General features: G+C 44.0%; 3 protein-coding genes across 4 annotated transcripts; 1 reads left to right on the top strand and 2 right to left on the bottom strand.

The window, feature by feature from the left end:
* Positions 1–208: 208 nt before the first annotated feature.
* etfdh (electron transfer flavoprotein dehydrogenase) lies at positions 209–6,370 on the top strand. Its single transcript, XM_049759047.2, has 13 exons — positions 209–429; positions 1,572–1,730; positions 2,275–2,504; positions 2,979–3,060; positions 3,158–3,276; positions 3,381–3,458; positions 3,531–3,677; positions 3,816–3,956; positions 4,033–4,176; positions 4,718–4,892; positions 5,140–5,322; positions 5,399–5,620; positions 5,795–6,370. Exons 1-13 carry the CDS (start codon positions 399–401, stop codon positions 5,956–5,958), a joined length of 1,875 nt encoding a protein of 624 aa, XP_049615004.1. The 5' UTR covers positions 209–398; the 3' UTR covers positions 5,959–6,370.
* On the bottom strand, positions 6,159–9,299 carry ppid (peptidylprolyl isomerase D). The gene is made up of 10 exons (XM_049759060.1): positions 9,119–9,299; positions 8,409–8,549; positions 8,219–8,325; positions 7,935–8,123; positions 7,728–7,850; positions 7,443–7,549; positions 7,213–7,369; positions 7,046–7,132; positions 6,930–6,972; positions 6,159–6,587 (listed from the first exon to the last, which is right to left on the bottom strand). The coding sequence occupies exons 1-10, from the start codon at positions 9,201–9,203 to the stop codon at positions 6,499–6,501; spliced, it is 1,128 nt and encodes a 375-aa protein (XP_049615017.1). The 5' UTR covers positions 9,204–9,299; the 3' UTR covers positions 6,159–6,498.
* A 43-nt stretch (positions 9,300–9,342) lies between these two features.
* On the bottom strand, positions 9,343–12,101 carry LOC125991284 (protein SPMIP2). Of its 2 annotated transcripts, XM_049759098.2 has the most exons (6): positions 11,982–12,028; positions 11,502–11,596; positions 11,088–11,275; positions 10,554–10,753; positions 10,300–10,358; positions 9,343–9,651 (listed from the first exon to the last, which is right to left on the bottom strand). In XM_049759098.2, exons 3-6 carry the CDS (start codon positions 11,236–11,238, stop codon positions 9,603–9,605), a joined length of 459 nt encoding a protein of 152 aa, XP_049615055.1. In that variant the 5' UTR covers positions 11,239–11,275; positions 11,502–11,596; positions 11,982–12,028; the 3' UTR covers positions 9,343–9,602. The 2 variants fall into 2 exon arrangements, with proteins under 2 accessions (XP_049615055.1, XP_049615064.1); XM_049759107.2 differs by lacking the exon at positions 11,502–11,596 and having other exon boundaries at positions 11,982–12,101.
* Between the last annotated feature and the right edge of the window lie 405 nt (positions 12,102–12,506).

The following is a 12,506-nucleotide window of genomic DNA, read 5'->3' as shown; positions in this document are numbered from 1 at the left end:
TGAATACATTTAGGAAATGCCTATAACATATAAACGCAAAATTTAATGCATTTTAAAATGATCACAGAACGTTATATGTTTTTAAGGACTACATGAAGCTCAGAATACAGGATGATTTTCTCAAATCAAATCTACGGTGGACACTGACGTGGAGGACCCCACAAGTCGGTTCAAGCAGGTTCTGTTTCGTAAAGTTATAGATGTGCGCATGCGCGGTTCATTCGCGTCGTGCCCCCACTCCTCCCCAATGGCAGTATTATGAGACAAGCAATCGTTAAGGTTGAAACGTGTCAGTCGTACCTGCTTACTTAATTTACTTGTCGGTCACTACGGGACAACAGAAGCTTCTAGTGTCCTCGAAGAGAAAACACTAGCAGAAAGTCACCAGCTGTGGCGAGATGTTCCCAGCTAGCAGATACTCGAGTAAAGGTACGTCGGGCTAGCTGCAAACTTATTAAATCCTTTGCTAATTCACAGAGACGTGAAACGAAGCCATGTTTTAGAAAATTAAATCGCTCTCTTATATGTAATAATATTTATTTGAAGTTATGTCCTTGTGTGTGACGCGCACAGAAATGCTGCAGTATGTGCTAGCATTAGCATGTATTTTAGCACCATGCTAAAATGTAGGGTAAAGTTCATTTGGAATATGGGTCATCAACTTTGCTTACGTATATCACGTATACTCGTTGTTGCCTTTTAATATGGTATGTCAACAATAAAATAATTTGCTTGTTGGGAGGGGTTTGTAAAACATTTTTAACCAAAAATAATAGGCCAGTTCAAAGTTTGTGTTTTCCAATGTTGCACCTGCTCAGTTATCAAATGCATTGCTTGAGGTTATGGGATGTGTTATCTAAAGATAGAAAGTAACTCGCATATTTCCAAGTGCAACTTGTTTATTTTCTAGCAGGTCCCATGTTACTAGTAAAAGGTAAACAAGTGAGGGGGGGGGGGGGGGCGCTTCCGCTAATTTTCAAGCAAGTCGTATGTCAAGTCATACAGTATTGGTCATTCCTATATTTTTAAATTTACGACTTTGTGCTCAGTGTTGTAAACACGTTCACAATCACGTTTTTTTTTATTTAACTCAAGTCCAAAGTTAATATTTAACCTGTGAGACTTTTTCCCAATTTGATCAAAATGTTAGAAAGAACCTCCATAGCATACTACACTGTGATGCTTGGTCCACGGAGTGATCTCTACAGCCCCAAAAATATTTTCCTAACTCACACTTTGCCGGATCCCTTGCAATATCTTCATGCCCTATCATCAACAATCGTTTGAGAGTGTTTGTGTGTGTGTATGTCTGTATGTGTGTGTGGGGGGGAATGCTCTTGCTCAGGAGGTCGGGCCAACGGGCTAGTATTTTATCACACAATCATGTATAATAATCGAAGATCTGTTTTGGAATTCATTGTTATTGAATACCTGCGTCATACATTTTTTTTGATGCAATGCCCTCAGAGGACTTTCCGACTTAAAAAATGACCCTTGATCATAAAACGGCTACCCTTGGTCCAATTGGCAAGCAGCTCGATGTGCTCTTAACTGTTGTCCTCTTCCTACAGCCCACAGGTGTATCAGGGCTTTGAAGACGGTGCAGGGAGAGCACACGTCACCTCAGCTCTACGCGACATTACACAGACGGAGCTGCTCCTCGGCGTCTGCGCCTCGCATCACAACACACTATACCGTACACCCTCGGGACAAAGATCCAAGATGGGAAGGTCAGTTACTTTGTATGGGTCCTGTGAGAAGTGTGTACAGCGGAGGCTGGGTCCATCAACGTGTGTGTTGTGGTTAAAGAATGAATTGCTGGTGGGGTGGAAGTTGCAGTTACTCTGTCAATACACACTGCGCTCTATACTTATTTTTCCAAAAGTAATATCGCACAAAAAAGGTGTGTGTGTGTGTGTGTGTGTGTGGGGGGGGGTGTATCCACTTTTTCATTCCTCCACAGCAAGCTCGAGGTCTGTGGACAAAAATGGCCATAGGAGGAGCTTGATTCTGTGAACCATTTCTACAGGTTTCTGTATAGTTCTACAATAAAATCTTAACACAGGGTGCTAATAGGGCACTGTGTAAGGGAGGTGACTGGAAAGACTATTTTATTCCAAAACGTTTCCTGAGCTTTGTAGATGTCCCAGGTTTATCCCAGTCCATATTGTTGAGTTATTTAACATAAGCCCGCGGTGAAGCCAGTGTAATGAGCTGTCAGTCATTCTGCCTATGCGATGCGAGAGCCGTCAGTGACAAGTGGGTTCTCCTCAGGCGTGGAAATGGAAAGGTTCGCGGACGAGGCAGACGTGGTGATCGTGGGAGGGGGTCCCGCCGGTCTGTCGGCCGCCATTCGCCTCAAGCAGCTGGCTAACGAGCAGGAGAAGGAGCTGCGCGTGTGCCTGGTGGAGAAGGCGTCTCAAATGGGGGCGCACACGCTGTCGGGGGCCTGCCTGGAGCCCAGCGCACTCCACGAACTCTTTCCGGATTGGAAGGAACGAGGGGTGAGCTTCTGACGCCGACTTTACTCTTTCTTGCAGCTTGAAGCATCGGAGGCTTTTCCAGGTTTGATTGGAAACACCTCTGCTGCCATTGGAAGTCTGCTTGCGCAAATCACAAGTCGCTTATTTGAGAACAGTCTTGAAAGCCCGTTTTCTAAACTGAACCTTAGTTTGTAACCCTGCTTGAAAGCCTGTTTTGAAGAACTAAAGCTAGTTGCTAATGAATGAGATGAAAGCATGAATTAAAATAGTACCTCTATTGTAACATTTTTATAGCGTCATTTTGTACTTTTCGCCAACATATTGTAAAATAAGGTTTCTGTCTATCTGGTGGTGGCCATCCTTGAGTTAAATCCGCCCCAAAAATTAACTGAATGAATGTTTCCTCACTTGTGTATTGACTTGGAGCCGTGCCTGTCCTTGCATATGATCATCATTTTAAAATGAAGAGTGTGTCTCCTCTCTTTCTTGCCTCAGGCTCCGCTCAACACGCCAGTGACGGAGGATATCTTCAGCATTTTGACAGAGAAGCACAGGATCCCCGTGCCCATGTTGCCAGGTACTGTTGGTCGGTGGCATATATGCTCTGTATCAATTGTGTCACGATAAGAGTCTAAATGGATTGGTGTGTGTGTGTGTGTGTGTGTGTGAGACAGGTCTGCCCATGAGGAATCATGGCAACTACATAGTGCGACTGGGCAACTTTGTCCGCTGGCTGGGCGAGCAGGCCGAGGAGCTCGGGGTGGAGTTGTATCCCGGTTATGCCGCCTCCGAGGTGACGCTTTTGACATTTTGAATGAAATATAGCAATCCGTTTTATATCATGTCATCCTGTTTTGTCTGTATATTTGTTCACTTTGTGTCTCTTGTGCTGTGAAGGTTTTGTTCCACGAAGACGGAAGCGTCAAAGGAGTAGCCACCAACGACGTCGGCATCGCCAAAGACGGCTCACCGAAGGTACCCTACAAGCACACGCCAAATTCTATTGGCTATGTAAGGAATTTGCGGCCAATGAGCGTCTGTGTCCAGGACATCTTTGAGCGGGGGATGGAGCTCCACGCGAAGGTGACGTTGTTTGGAGAAGGATGTCACGGCCATCTCGCCAAGCAGCTCTACAAGCGCTTCAACCTGCGGGAAAACTGCGAGCCGCAGACGTACGCCATCGGTCTCAAGGAGGTAACCGACATCTCGGCGGCTCGAAGGTCACGTAGTGTAATAATCTCATGCATGCGGTAACTGCCATTCACAGTTTAGTTTAAATTGCGGGGACCGCTTCTGAATCTTTTGCATGATGATTATTTGCATTGATTTGAGGTGTGGAGCATCGACGAGAAGAAGTGGCGTCCGGGCCGAGTGGAGCATTCGGTGGGCTGGCCTCTCAACAGGAACACGTACGGCGGATCCTTCCTGTATCACCTCAACGAAGGAGAGCCCCTGGTGGCTCTGGGCTTTGTGGTGAGTTGGAATTGGTGTAAAAAAAAATTCTGAAGTCAAACAATCCCTGTTAAATGGTCATGATGGTTGCACACAGGTGGGTCTGGACTACTCCAACCCTTACCTGAGCCCCTTCCGGGAGTTCCAGCGGTGGAAGCATCATCCTTTTGTCGCCCCCACACTGGAGGGAGGCAACAGGATCGCGTATGGAGCCCGCGCCCTGAACGAGGGTGGCTTCCAGGTAAGGTTTGAGCTATAGAAGAAATTCACCGACACACAAGACTGATCATAAACTTTCTCATTGCTCTAATTCAAAATGATCTTCAACTGTTGCCGCGGTAACCATGTTGGACGACCTTGGTGCAAAACAGTCTAAGATAATTGCTTCGAGTCGTGGCTCATTTTTTGAATTCTTTCGTTGAATTTGTTAAAGAACAAGTGCTGGAATTTGCCCAAAATGGCCTCTTCACACCAAATAGCGGTTCAATTGCAGGCCTGAAGCCTTTTTCCACATCCCATTAAGATCGACAGTACATTTTTGTGTTGATTGGGAAAATTCATGTAGGGGCTTACTAAACTAACTTCAACGTTAATCAGTGAAACTGCCTGACCTGAGGACAAGATTATCTTTGAAGGATTGTGGGCTTGATTTGCAAAATGGTGAACAAACTGTTTTTGTGTTATATTTTGTCATGTCATCAAACTTCAACATTACGAACTGCCCTCAGGTAATTTAGGAAAACTAAAACTATTGTTGTCTGCCCTGTCTGGGATCGGCGCAGTCTGTCCCCAAGCTGACGTTCCCGGGCGGCCTACTGATCGGCTGCAGCCCCGGCTTTATGAACGTGCCAAAGATCAAAGGAACGCATACGGCCATGAAGAGCGGCATGCTGGCAGCGGAGACTATTTTCCCACAATTGGTGGCAGCGGCTGAAAACGGCAGGTCGGAGACCGCAGGTACAAAATACAATAGCGGTGCACAGTCCGTTAAAGAGGTACATTTGATGTACTGGCCGTTGAATATTATTAATATGATACATTGAACGTTCACCGGCCATTTGAAGCTCATGTCAGTACACCGTGCTACATTTGAGGAGTTGCAAACCAAATTGTGATGTGTGTTAGATGGTGCAAGGATCATGAGATGTAAACGTTACATTAGTAGTGCACAAACTCTTCAGCGGCTCGAAATTTGGTCCTTTAGGTCTGCATGTTCCCGAATACGCCGAGGCCCTGAAAGCATCGTGGGTGTGGAAGGAGCTCCACGCCGTTAGGAACATCCGTCCGTCCTTCCACAACTACTTTGGCCTGTATGGCGGCATGGTCTACACAGGACTCTTCTACTGGATCCTGAGGGGCAAAGAGCCATGGACACTCAAACACTGCGGTGAGTCACTATTTGCCGAAATATGGTTCGGCCTCGTCTTATCAGAATCGCCTTATCTGGTTTGGGTGCGCGTCAGGCCGCGACGCCGACCAGCTGAAGCCAGCCAAAGACTGCACACCCATCGAGTACCCCAAGCCTGATGGGAAGATCAGCTTTGACCTGCTTTCTTCCGTGGCGCTCAGCGGCACCAACCACGAGGGGGACCAGCCCGCGCACCTTACCCTCATGGACGACAACGTGCCTGTCGACAGGAACCTCGCCATCTATGACGGGCCTGAACAACGCTTCTGCCCGGCAGGTAAATAAATATCCTGCGCTCAGACCCTGAAATAACATGGGGTCCGAGTGAGAAGCGCAAAGACCATTAAATATTCAAGGTGCACAGACATGTATACTTTGAATGTGGTAAATTAGATCTTATAGTTACAATACATGTCCTGATCCCATACTTTGCATTCCACGTTTTTCTCAGGCGTGTATGAGTACGTTCCCGTGGAATCAGGCGACGGCATGCGGCTGCAGATCAACGCTCAGAACTGTGTACACTGTAAGACGTGCGACATCAAGGACCCCAGCCAGAACATCAACTGGGTGGTTCCCGAGGGTGGAGGTGGACCGGCCTACAATGGAATGTAAACACTGGCCCGGTCACCGTTTCAGGAAAATACGGTAAACTTGAACCACGACCGAAAGAATATTCAGGGCCTCTCGCCAGTAAAAATGTGCCTCGTTGCTTTTATACTGTCCAAAGTTTGGATATGCTGTCTCATTGTATCACAAGTGTGGTCAAACTTTTGACTGGTAGTGTATCTATGTATGTACTATATGGACACAAATCATGTTTAAAGAGCCCGGATTTTATTTATGATGTGACACTACCGCTACCACACAAAAAAAATGAGGCTTCAACATATTTGCATAGTAGTGGCCTTGAAGTATATTAAATACGGACTTACGGATAGCATTTTTGTTAAGTTAACATTTATTCCTGGTACAGTTTGTTGTACTTTACATAATGTCGCATCAGTGAATAAACTAGTTGACTGTTGTGCGCTCGCTGAGGATCTTGTCATACGTTCGTTCCAAGGACAAAACGGTGACCACATTTGCCATTCAGTATAGAAAAACGACTTGGGCTTCGTTACATCAGTAGGCGGATTAAACGAAGGGGAGCATTTAGGCAAACATTTTGGCGTAGATTTTCTTCTCTCTTTCCTTCTCCTGCTGGACTTGGAGCTGCACACGCTTCATCTCATTGCTGATGGCTGCCGGAGAAAGTTAACAAGTATGAGTAATTGAGGATGGTAGTCACGCTCTATATTTTTCACTTTGCTGGTGTGAATGTGAATCGGCTGCATTAGAGAGGCACAGACCATGGAGTGAACATGATGCATTTGGGGTGTCAGAATTGTAAATATGGTAGGCCTGCACAGGAGGTGCATAGACCATCTATCTTTGAAAATGTTAAATTAGTGGTGCCTGGCTCATTAAATAGGGTCAATCAGAGGGCTTAGTGTAAATATGGCGCAGACCTAATTATTATTCCAACTGCTGCGTTCGATCTGGCATGCTTATTTTGCAGTTTGTCAACAAAGACAAAAACTCACCTTTGTCTTCTGGCGCTATTCCCTGAGCTGTCTTCAGATCAGACTGCAAATAAAATGGAGGTCTTAGGACAAACCAATTTGGTTCCAGACAATTTGGAGGTTATCAAATATGTTACCATGGCTTGGCTATACTCTTTGAGACCCTGCCAGGCCTGAGCCCTGCGGAAAAGTGCCTTGGTGTTGCCTTTGTCCAGCTCCAGAGCCTACAAAGACAAATTGAGACGATTGAGCATACTTATAGCGTAGTATCACCACCTAGTGGCTAAGTCTGTCAACGCCAAACCTCGTTGCAGCTGTCCATGGCCTCCTGCCACATTTGCAGCTTTAACTTGCAGGCAGCCGTGTTGAGGTAACAGCTGAGCACAGCGGGCACCAGCTTCTTTTGCGCCGGAGACTCCTCACCCTCATCCTCCAAAAGCTCACCACACGTTTCCAAATACCTGTGGGAAAAGATGCTATGTTGTTGTCTTCTGGAATCATAATACAAGTGGTTGATGATTTAACTTGAGAAACCTGAGAGCTTTGCTGTATTTGTCGACAGCAGCATTCCAGTCTTGACTCTTAAAAAGGGTGTTTCCAACTTTTTTAATGTCCTCGGCCACTGACACAACTTTGTCCACCTGTGGGTGGAAAACAGTTCAAAACAATCAATTTTGAGGAAATTTGAATTAGCAAAGTGCACCATTTTCATTTAAGGTATTAACATACATATATATGCTCCATGCTTGTGCAACAATTTAATACTTTTAAAAGTCAGTGTGTGCGTGTGGACAAAATAAGGGAAAAAAGCAGACGTACATCCTTAAAGTCAACATCTGAGTCCTCTGGGAAGTCATGGTAGGCATCCCCCGTGCCGTCACAGGCGGCAACGCCCCAGCTGTCGCCGTCCTTGTGGTCACCACAGTCAGCAATCACGCAAGGCTGAAAGAAGAAAAGTCACGGGTCGCTCCTCAGACATTTTGCGATGGTCTCACTCTCAAAGGTGCGCCGCTGTTCTTCCTTTACCTTGAGAGGAGCGCTGTCTTGGGTGTCGATCGCCTCGAGCTTTTTAACCACTCCCATCCCCTTGAGCACTTGTCCAAAGACCACATGCTTGCCATCCAGATGTGGCGTGGGCACCGTGGTGATGAAAAATTGCGAGCCGTTGGTGTTGGGCCCTGCGTTGGCCATGCTCAGCAGGCCCACTTGGTCGTGCTGACAACAACATGCACACAATAAGGCCGCTTTTATTCCATCTGATGAATTACTGTTGTGGTTTTGTGGACAAAGACCAGCGTTGTCTCTATTACCTTGTAGTGAAAGTTTTCATCCTCAAACTTCTCCCCGTAGATGCTCTCACCACCTGTGCCGTCCTGGTTGGAGAAGTCACCTCCCTGGATCATGAACTTCTTAATAACTGTTGAGAAAAGTCAATTTACAATTCAATAGTAAAAGCACAGTAATCCAAGACAGGATGTTGACCACGGTAACGCCACGTACTCCTGTGGAAGGGGCAGCCTTTGAAATGCAGAGGTTTCCCTGTGGTTTTCCCCAGGCCTTTTTCTCCAGTGCAGAGGGCTCGAAAGTTCTCAGCCGTCTTGGGAGTGACGTCAACAAACAGCTCCAAAACAATTCGGCCAGCTAAGGAAAAACAACAACAAGACATGCACTTCAGTACAAGAGCTCCATTTGTAAGGTATTTAAACATTTTTATTATTTATGTACGAGGCCATATTTTCAGTGCATTGATTGTATTTGACCTCCTTCGACAAGCTGCGGAGTGTATAGTTATAAAATAATACGTGCTTGTTAATACCTGAACATCAGTTTAACACCATCTCTGACAAGCGTTGCTCAAATGTGACGTTCAATTAGTTATTCAGAGTGAACCAAAAACCGCACTAGGCGCACCGAATTGGGAAACCTTGCGCCAGTGCTCTGCATTCGGGAAGGAAATGAATGGAGCGCACTCTGCCTCTCCAAATTCAAATCATGTGCATGGAGTGGAATATTACACACATACCGTATGCAAGCCATATGCAAACATTGATATGCCCACTAATTCAATTTAAAATAAATCCGTTTACACTGTTTGGCACATTAACATGAACAAGTTTATCCGATAGAGCACGAGCCAGCTAAGCTAACAAGGCTAGCGGTAACTACGATATTTCCTACCATTTTATATTAAATTTTATGGGTCTTCTTACCTCTAGTACCGCCAATGTCAACGTCGAGGAAAACGCGAGGGTTTTCAGGATTGGACGGCTTGTTGGTGGGCACTGGGTGAGACATTTTGAAACACTATTGAACCGTTAGCCTATGCTAAGCTAGCTACACGGCGGCCGGCCGGTGTGACTGGAAGAGGGAAAGTTCTGGAAGTACTCCGGAAGTAGCAGATTTGGTATGGTCCATCAAAATAAGAGCTACGCGGTTTTTCAGCCCATCACAACTTTATTTTGAAGGCGTCACACAATCGTGATGTGGTTGTACATGTACATACAGTATTATAACAATGTCCACAGAAATAGACATGTTTCTATATACATAAGAAGTCCCTTCTGTCCTGAATTAACACTTTTATCATAAAAGGAGCCATCAAACTGAGCCATGTATCTATATTTTGGTGTTAAAGGAAAAGAACATTAGTAGTATCTAATTTTAATCATCCAGTGTCTGGTCCTGCTTGCCATTTTACTGCCAGTCTCTGTTTTGAGTTTTCTGCATAGCGGTCATCTTCTCTCTGGCATCAGGAAAATAAAATAAAAATAAAAAAGATTAAATGGGATTTTACATGTTGAATTTAAAATATAAAATGAAAATGTTCTCTTTTATATGGCCCGTTTGTATATGATCTGGATATAAAAACAAAAGAAAAAAAATCAACAAAAACACAATGATTCTCAAAGATGTTTCCATTCAATTGGAATATTGTTCTTTTGAAAGCATTTTTTAAAAATGTGTTTTTCCTTATTTTAAAATTTCCATTAAACATGTTCAGATAGTGCTGTCTGATTTAATCTTTTTCCTCATTTTTAAATCTTTTCAAACCCTCGAGGATAAATACACAACAAAAATTCATCATAATATCCATTTTGACAGGCCATCAGCTCCACTTGACTGCAAAGAAGCTTTTGATTTATTGCTCCCAACCTCTTTCAAAACTGCAAAATCTTAAAAATGACTATCTCGCTGAAGGAGGAAACATGGTTATCCGCTGCGGTATTCTTATCTGATGCTCTGCGCGTGTGTGGATGCCAAAGTGTAGTGTTGCATTATGGATGAGTTGAGCTAACAACACAAGACACTCAACACTGCCATACCATTTGGCATGCGTCATGTGATTCTGCACAGCCGTGGCCGAATAAACACACGGTCTTTGTTGACTTACGATTGCTGCAAAAACTTGTAGCTTGCTTGCTCCTCTACTTCCATTCGTGTGATGCTTTTCTGAAAGAAAACTGATTTTTTAAAAATATATTTTACATTGACAGACTTAAAATTAAGCATGCCCCTCTAAAAGGAATTTAGCAACATGTGTAAACAAATAAAAATAATGCCAACTTGATATAATTGATTTGAGTTATGTATTGTAATTAGTATTTAATTAATCATTTTGATCATATATGTGTTCTGAAGCTTTACCTTAATTTGCATGCCACTGCGTAGTGTGTTGTGGTTCAACATTGAATTGTACTGCCAGCACCAACCCACTTCACCCACGTAGCCATTCTTGGGTAAAGGCGGGGGCGCGTCCGGGGCTGCCCTCCACAGGTAAGAGAGGTCGCTTGTGGCCCCAGGGGACTGATTGAACCTCGGGCGGTAGTCACCGATACCATCCGGCCCTTAATGAGCATGTGAGGAAAAAAAATACACCCATTAATACAAGTTACTTATATAGGAGCTTGAATGTCGTCAGGGTTCTTCTGAGCACAGCAAAAAAAAAAAAAAAAAATCAAGACTTAAAAAATGGTTGAATGTTTTGGAAAAAAAAATGCTGACAAATAACTGTTCATTCTCGAATTAACAAATAAGATCTAATAAATTGATACAGTCTAGGCAGCCAAAATGATTGAAGTTGTGTTAAATATCATCTTATGCTTTTATACTACTACTATACCACCATAACTACTTCTAATAAGATGGTTTTATTGAAGCTTAATGACAGCTCTGTCTTACCTGTAAAAATAATTCTTTGTCCTGCAGATTCTTTGCAGTTTTGCATGATGTCCTCCTCGGGACGTTTCTGCCAGGCGCAGGACTGGGCCCCGCTGAGAGATGACGTTAGCGAGGTCCTCCTCTGTGACCATGGGTCATGATCGGTTGGCATGGGAACCGAACTGCTGATGGCCTCATTTACTTTGTGACTAGGGGAGGGAGGGTAAAACTGTCAGAATTAGTAAACGTAATAAAGCACCATTGATGATCAGTAAATGACGTAAAAATACACAATTATCTTCAAAGTGCATTTTTAAACGATTAAACAACAAGAGGCGTGTGTTTACTTGATCACAGAACGCAGAAATAAATATAAAACTATCATTTTGTTCCATATCTTGCCACTAGATTGAGCTAAAGCATCGTTTTTCCTACTTCGAGCCGCACCCCTCTTCTGTCTTGCTACATGGACTCGTCTATGGGCCTCCCCGTGACACTCATCTGTGTGGGGTTGGCAGAAAGATCACCGCCTGCCAAACGGGAAGTGACCGGAGGTTTCTTTCAAAGTAAATTATGTAAACCCAACCTTGACTCCACGACTAGAAATTCTATAGCTGTCATATTAAAAATCATAGCTGTAATTTCCCCTCTTTCTGTAACAGAGTCGATCCGAGGCACAATATAAGTATGCATTAGTTACATCATTATTGAAGCATAGTAGACATCACGTAACGTTCTTGAAGTACGAGACTTCCTTAACTTCTACATAGTTCCAAAATAATTCTCTGTTCTTGAACACTGTAAACATATCTATTTGGAAGATGAATAATAATACTTTGACTATATACTTATATGTATTAATGTAAGACTTAATAATACTTGTAGTACTGGTCGTTTATATTGTAAAGTTGTTACCGGAATGGCTCGAAATGTTATCTCACGCTTTGACGCGGCTGCAATCGGTCAGGGTTCCACACGTGTAAAGTCAGCGGTAAAACGATGACCGACGTAACCCAAGACGGAAAATGACGGAAGTTTCCATCAGATTAAAAGAAAAAAACGCGCAATCGTTCTATGTTACCAAGTGGAAAATCCTCCACAGGTGGTTAAAATAACGACATTCGGTGTATATAAAAACCAGCATGATGTATTTGCATCTTATTATTGTTATTAGCAAAAACACGTACTTCCTGCTAAGTTTATTTCGAAAATACGTGCAGGAACAAGTCACGGTGTTTGACTTCTTTCTTGCTGCCGCTGCCACTATTCAGTCACCATGGTGGCATACAACAGATCAGCACAGTGGGAGCGGCGGTGGAGTTAACACGCACCACACTTTTCTGAGAGTCCGTAAGCGGAGCACCATGTTTCGTCCGTGAGTGGCTTGGCCTCTTAAGAAAAATAGAGGGGGAAAAATGGGCACCGCGTTATTGTCGGCGG

The sequence above is a fragment of the Syngnathus scovelli genome, chromosome 1 (genome assembly GCF_024217435.2).
Source record: "Syngnathus scovelli strain Florida chromosome 1, RoL_Ssco_1.2, whole genome shotgun sequence".
NCBI lineage: Eukaryota > Metazoa > Chordata > Actinopteri > Syngnathiformes > Syngnathidae > Syngnathus > Syngnathus scovelli.
Note: the sequence above shows the minus strand (reverse complement) of the source record. Positions and strands in the feature narration are given on the sequence as shown.

Coding starts and splice junctions, on each gene's coding strand:
- etfdh (XM_049759047.2), top strand. CDS start 399: ATGTTCCCAGCTAGCAGATACTCGAGTAAAG. Junction 2,505..2,978: donor CGGATTGGAAGGAACGAGGG/GTGAGCTTCTGA, acceptor TTCTTGCCTCAG/GCTCCGCTCAACACGCCAGT. Junction 3,061..3,157: donor CCCCGTGCCCATGTTGCCAG/GTACTGTTGGTC, acceptor TGTGTGAGACAG/GTCTGCCCATGAGGAATCAT.
- ppid (XM_049759060.1), bottom strand. CDS start 9,203: ATGTCTCACCCAGTGCCCACCAACAAGCCGTCCAATCCTGAAAACCCT. Junction 8,124..8,218: donor ATGAAAACTTTCACTACAAG/GTAATAGAGACA, acceptor TGTTGTTGTCAG/CACGACCAAGTGGGCCTGCT. Junction 7,133..7,212: donor CCATGGACAGCTGCAACGAG/GTTTGGCGTTGA, acceptor TTGTCTTTGTAG/GCTCTGGAGCTGGACAAAGG.
- LOC125991284 (XM_049759107.2), bottom strand. CDS start 11,238: ATGCCAACCGATCATGACCCATGGTCACAGAGGAGGACCTCGCTAACG. Junction 10,754..11,087: donor ACAAAGAATTATTTTTACAG/GTAAGACAGAGC, acceptor ATGCTCATTAAG/GGCCGGATGGTATCGGTGAC. Junction 10,359..10,553: donor GCAGTGGCATGCAAATTAAG/GTAAAGCTTCAG, acceptor GTTTTCTTTCAG/AAAAGCATCACACGAATGGA.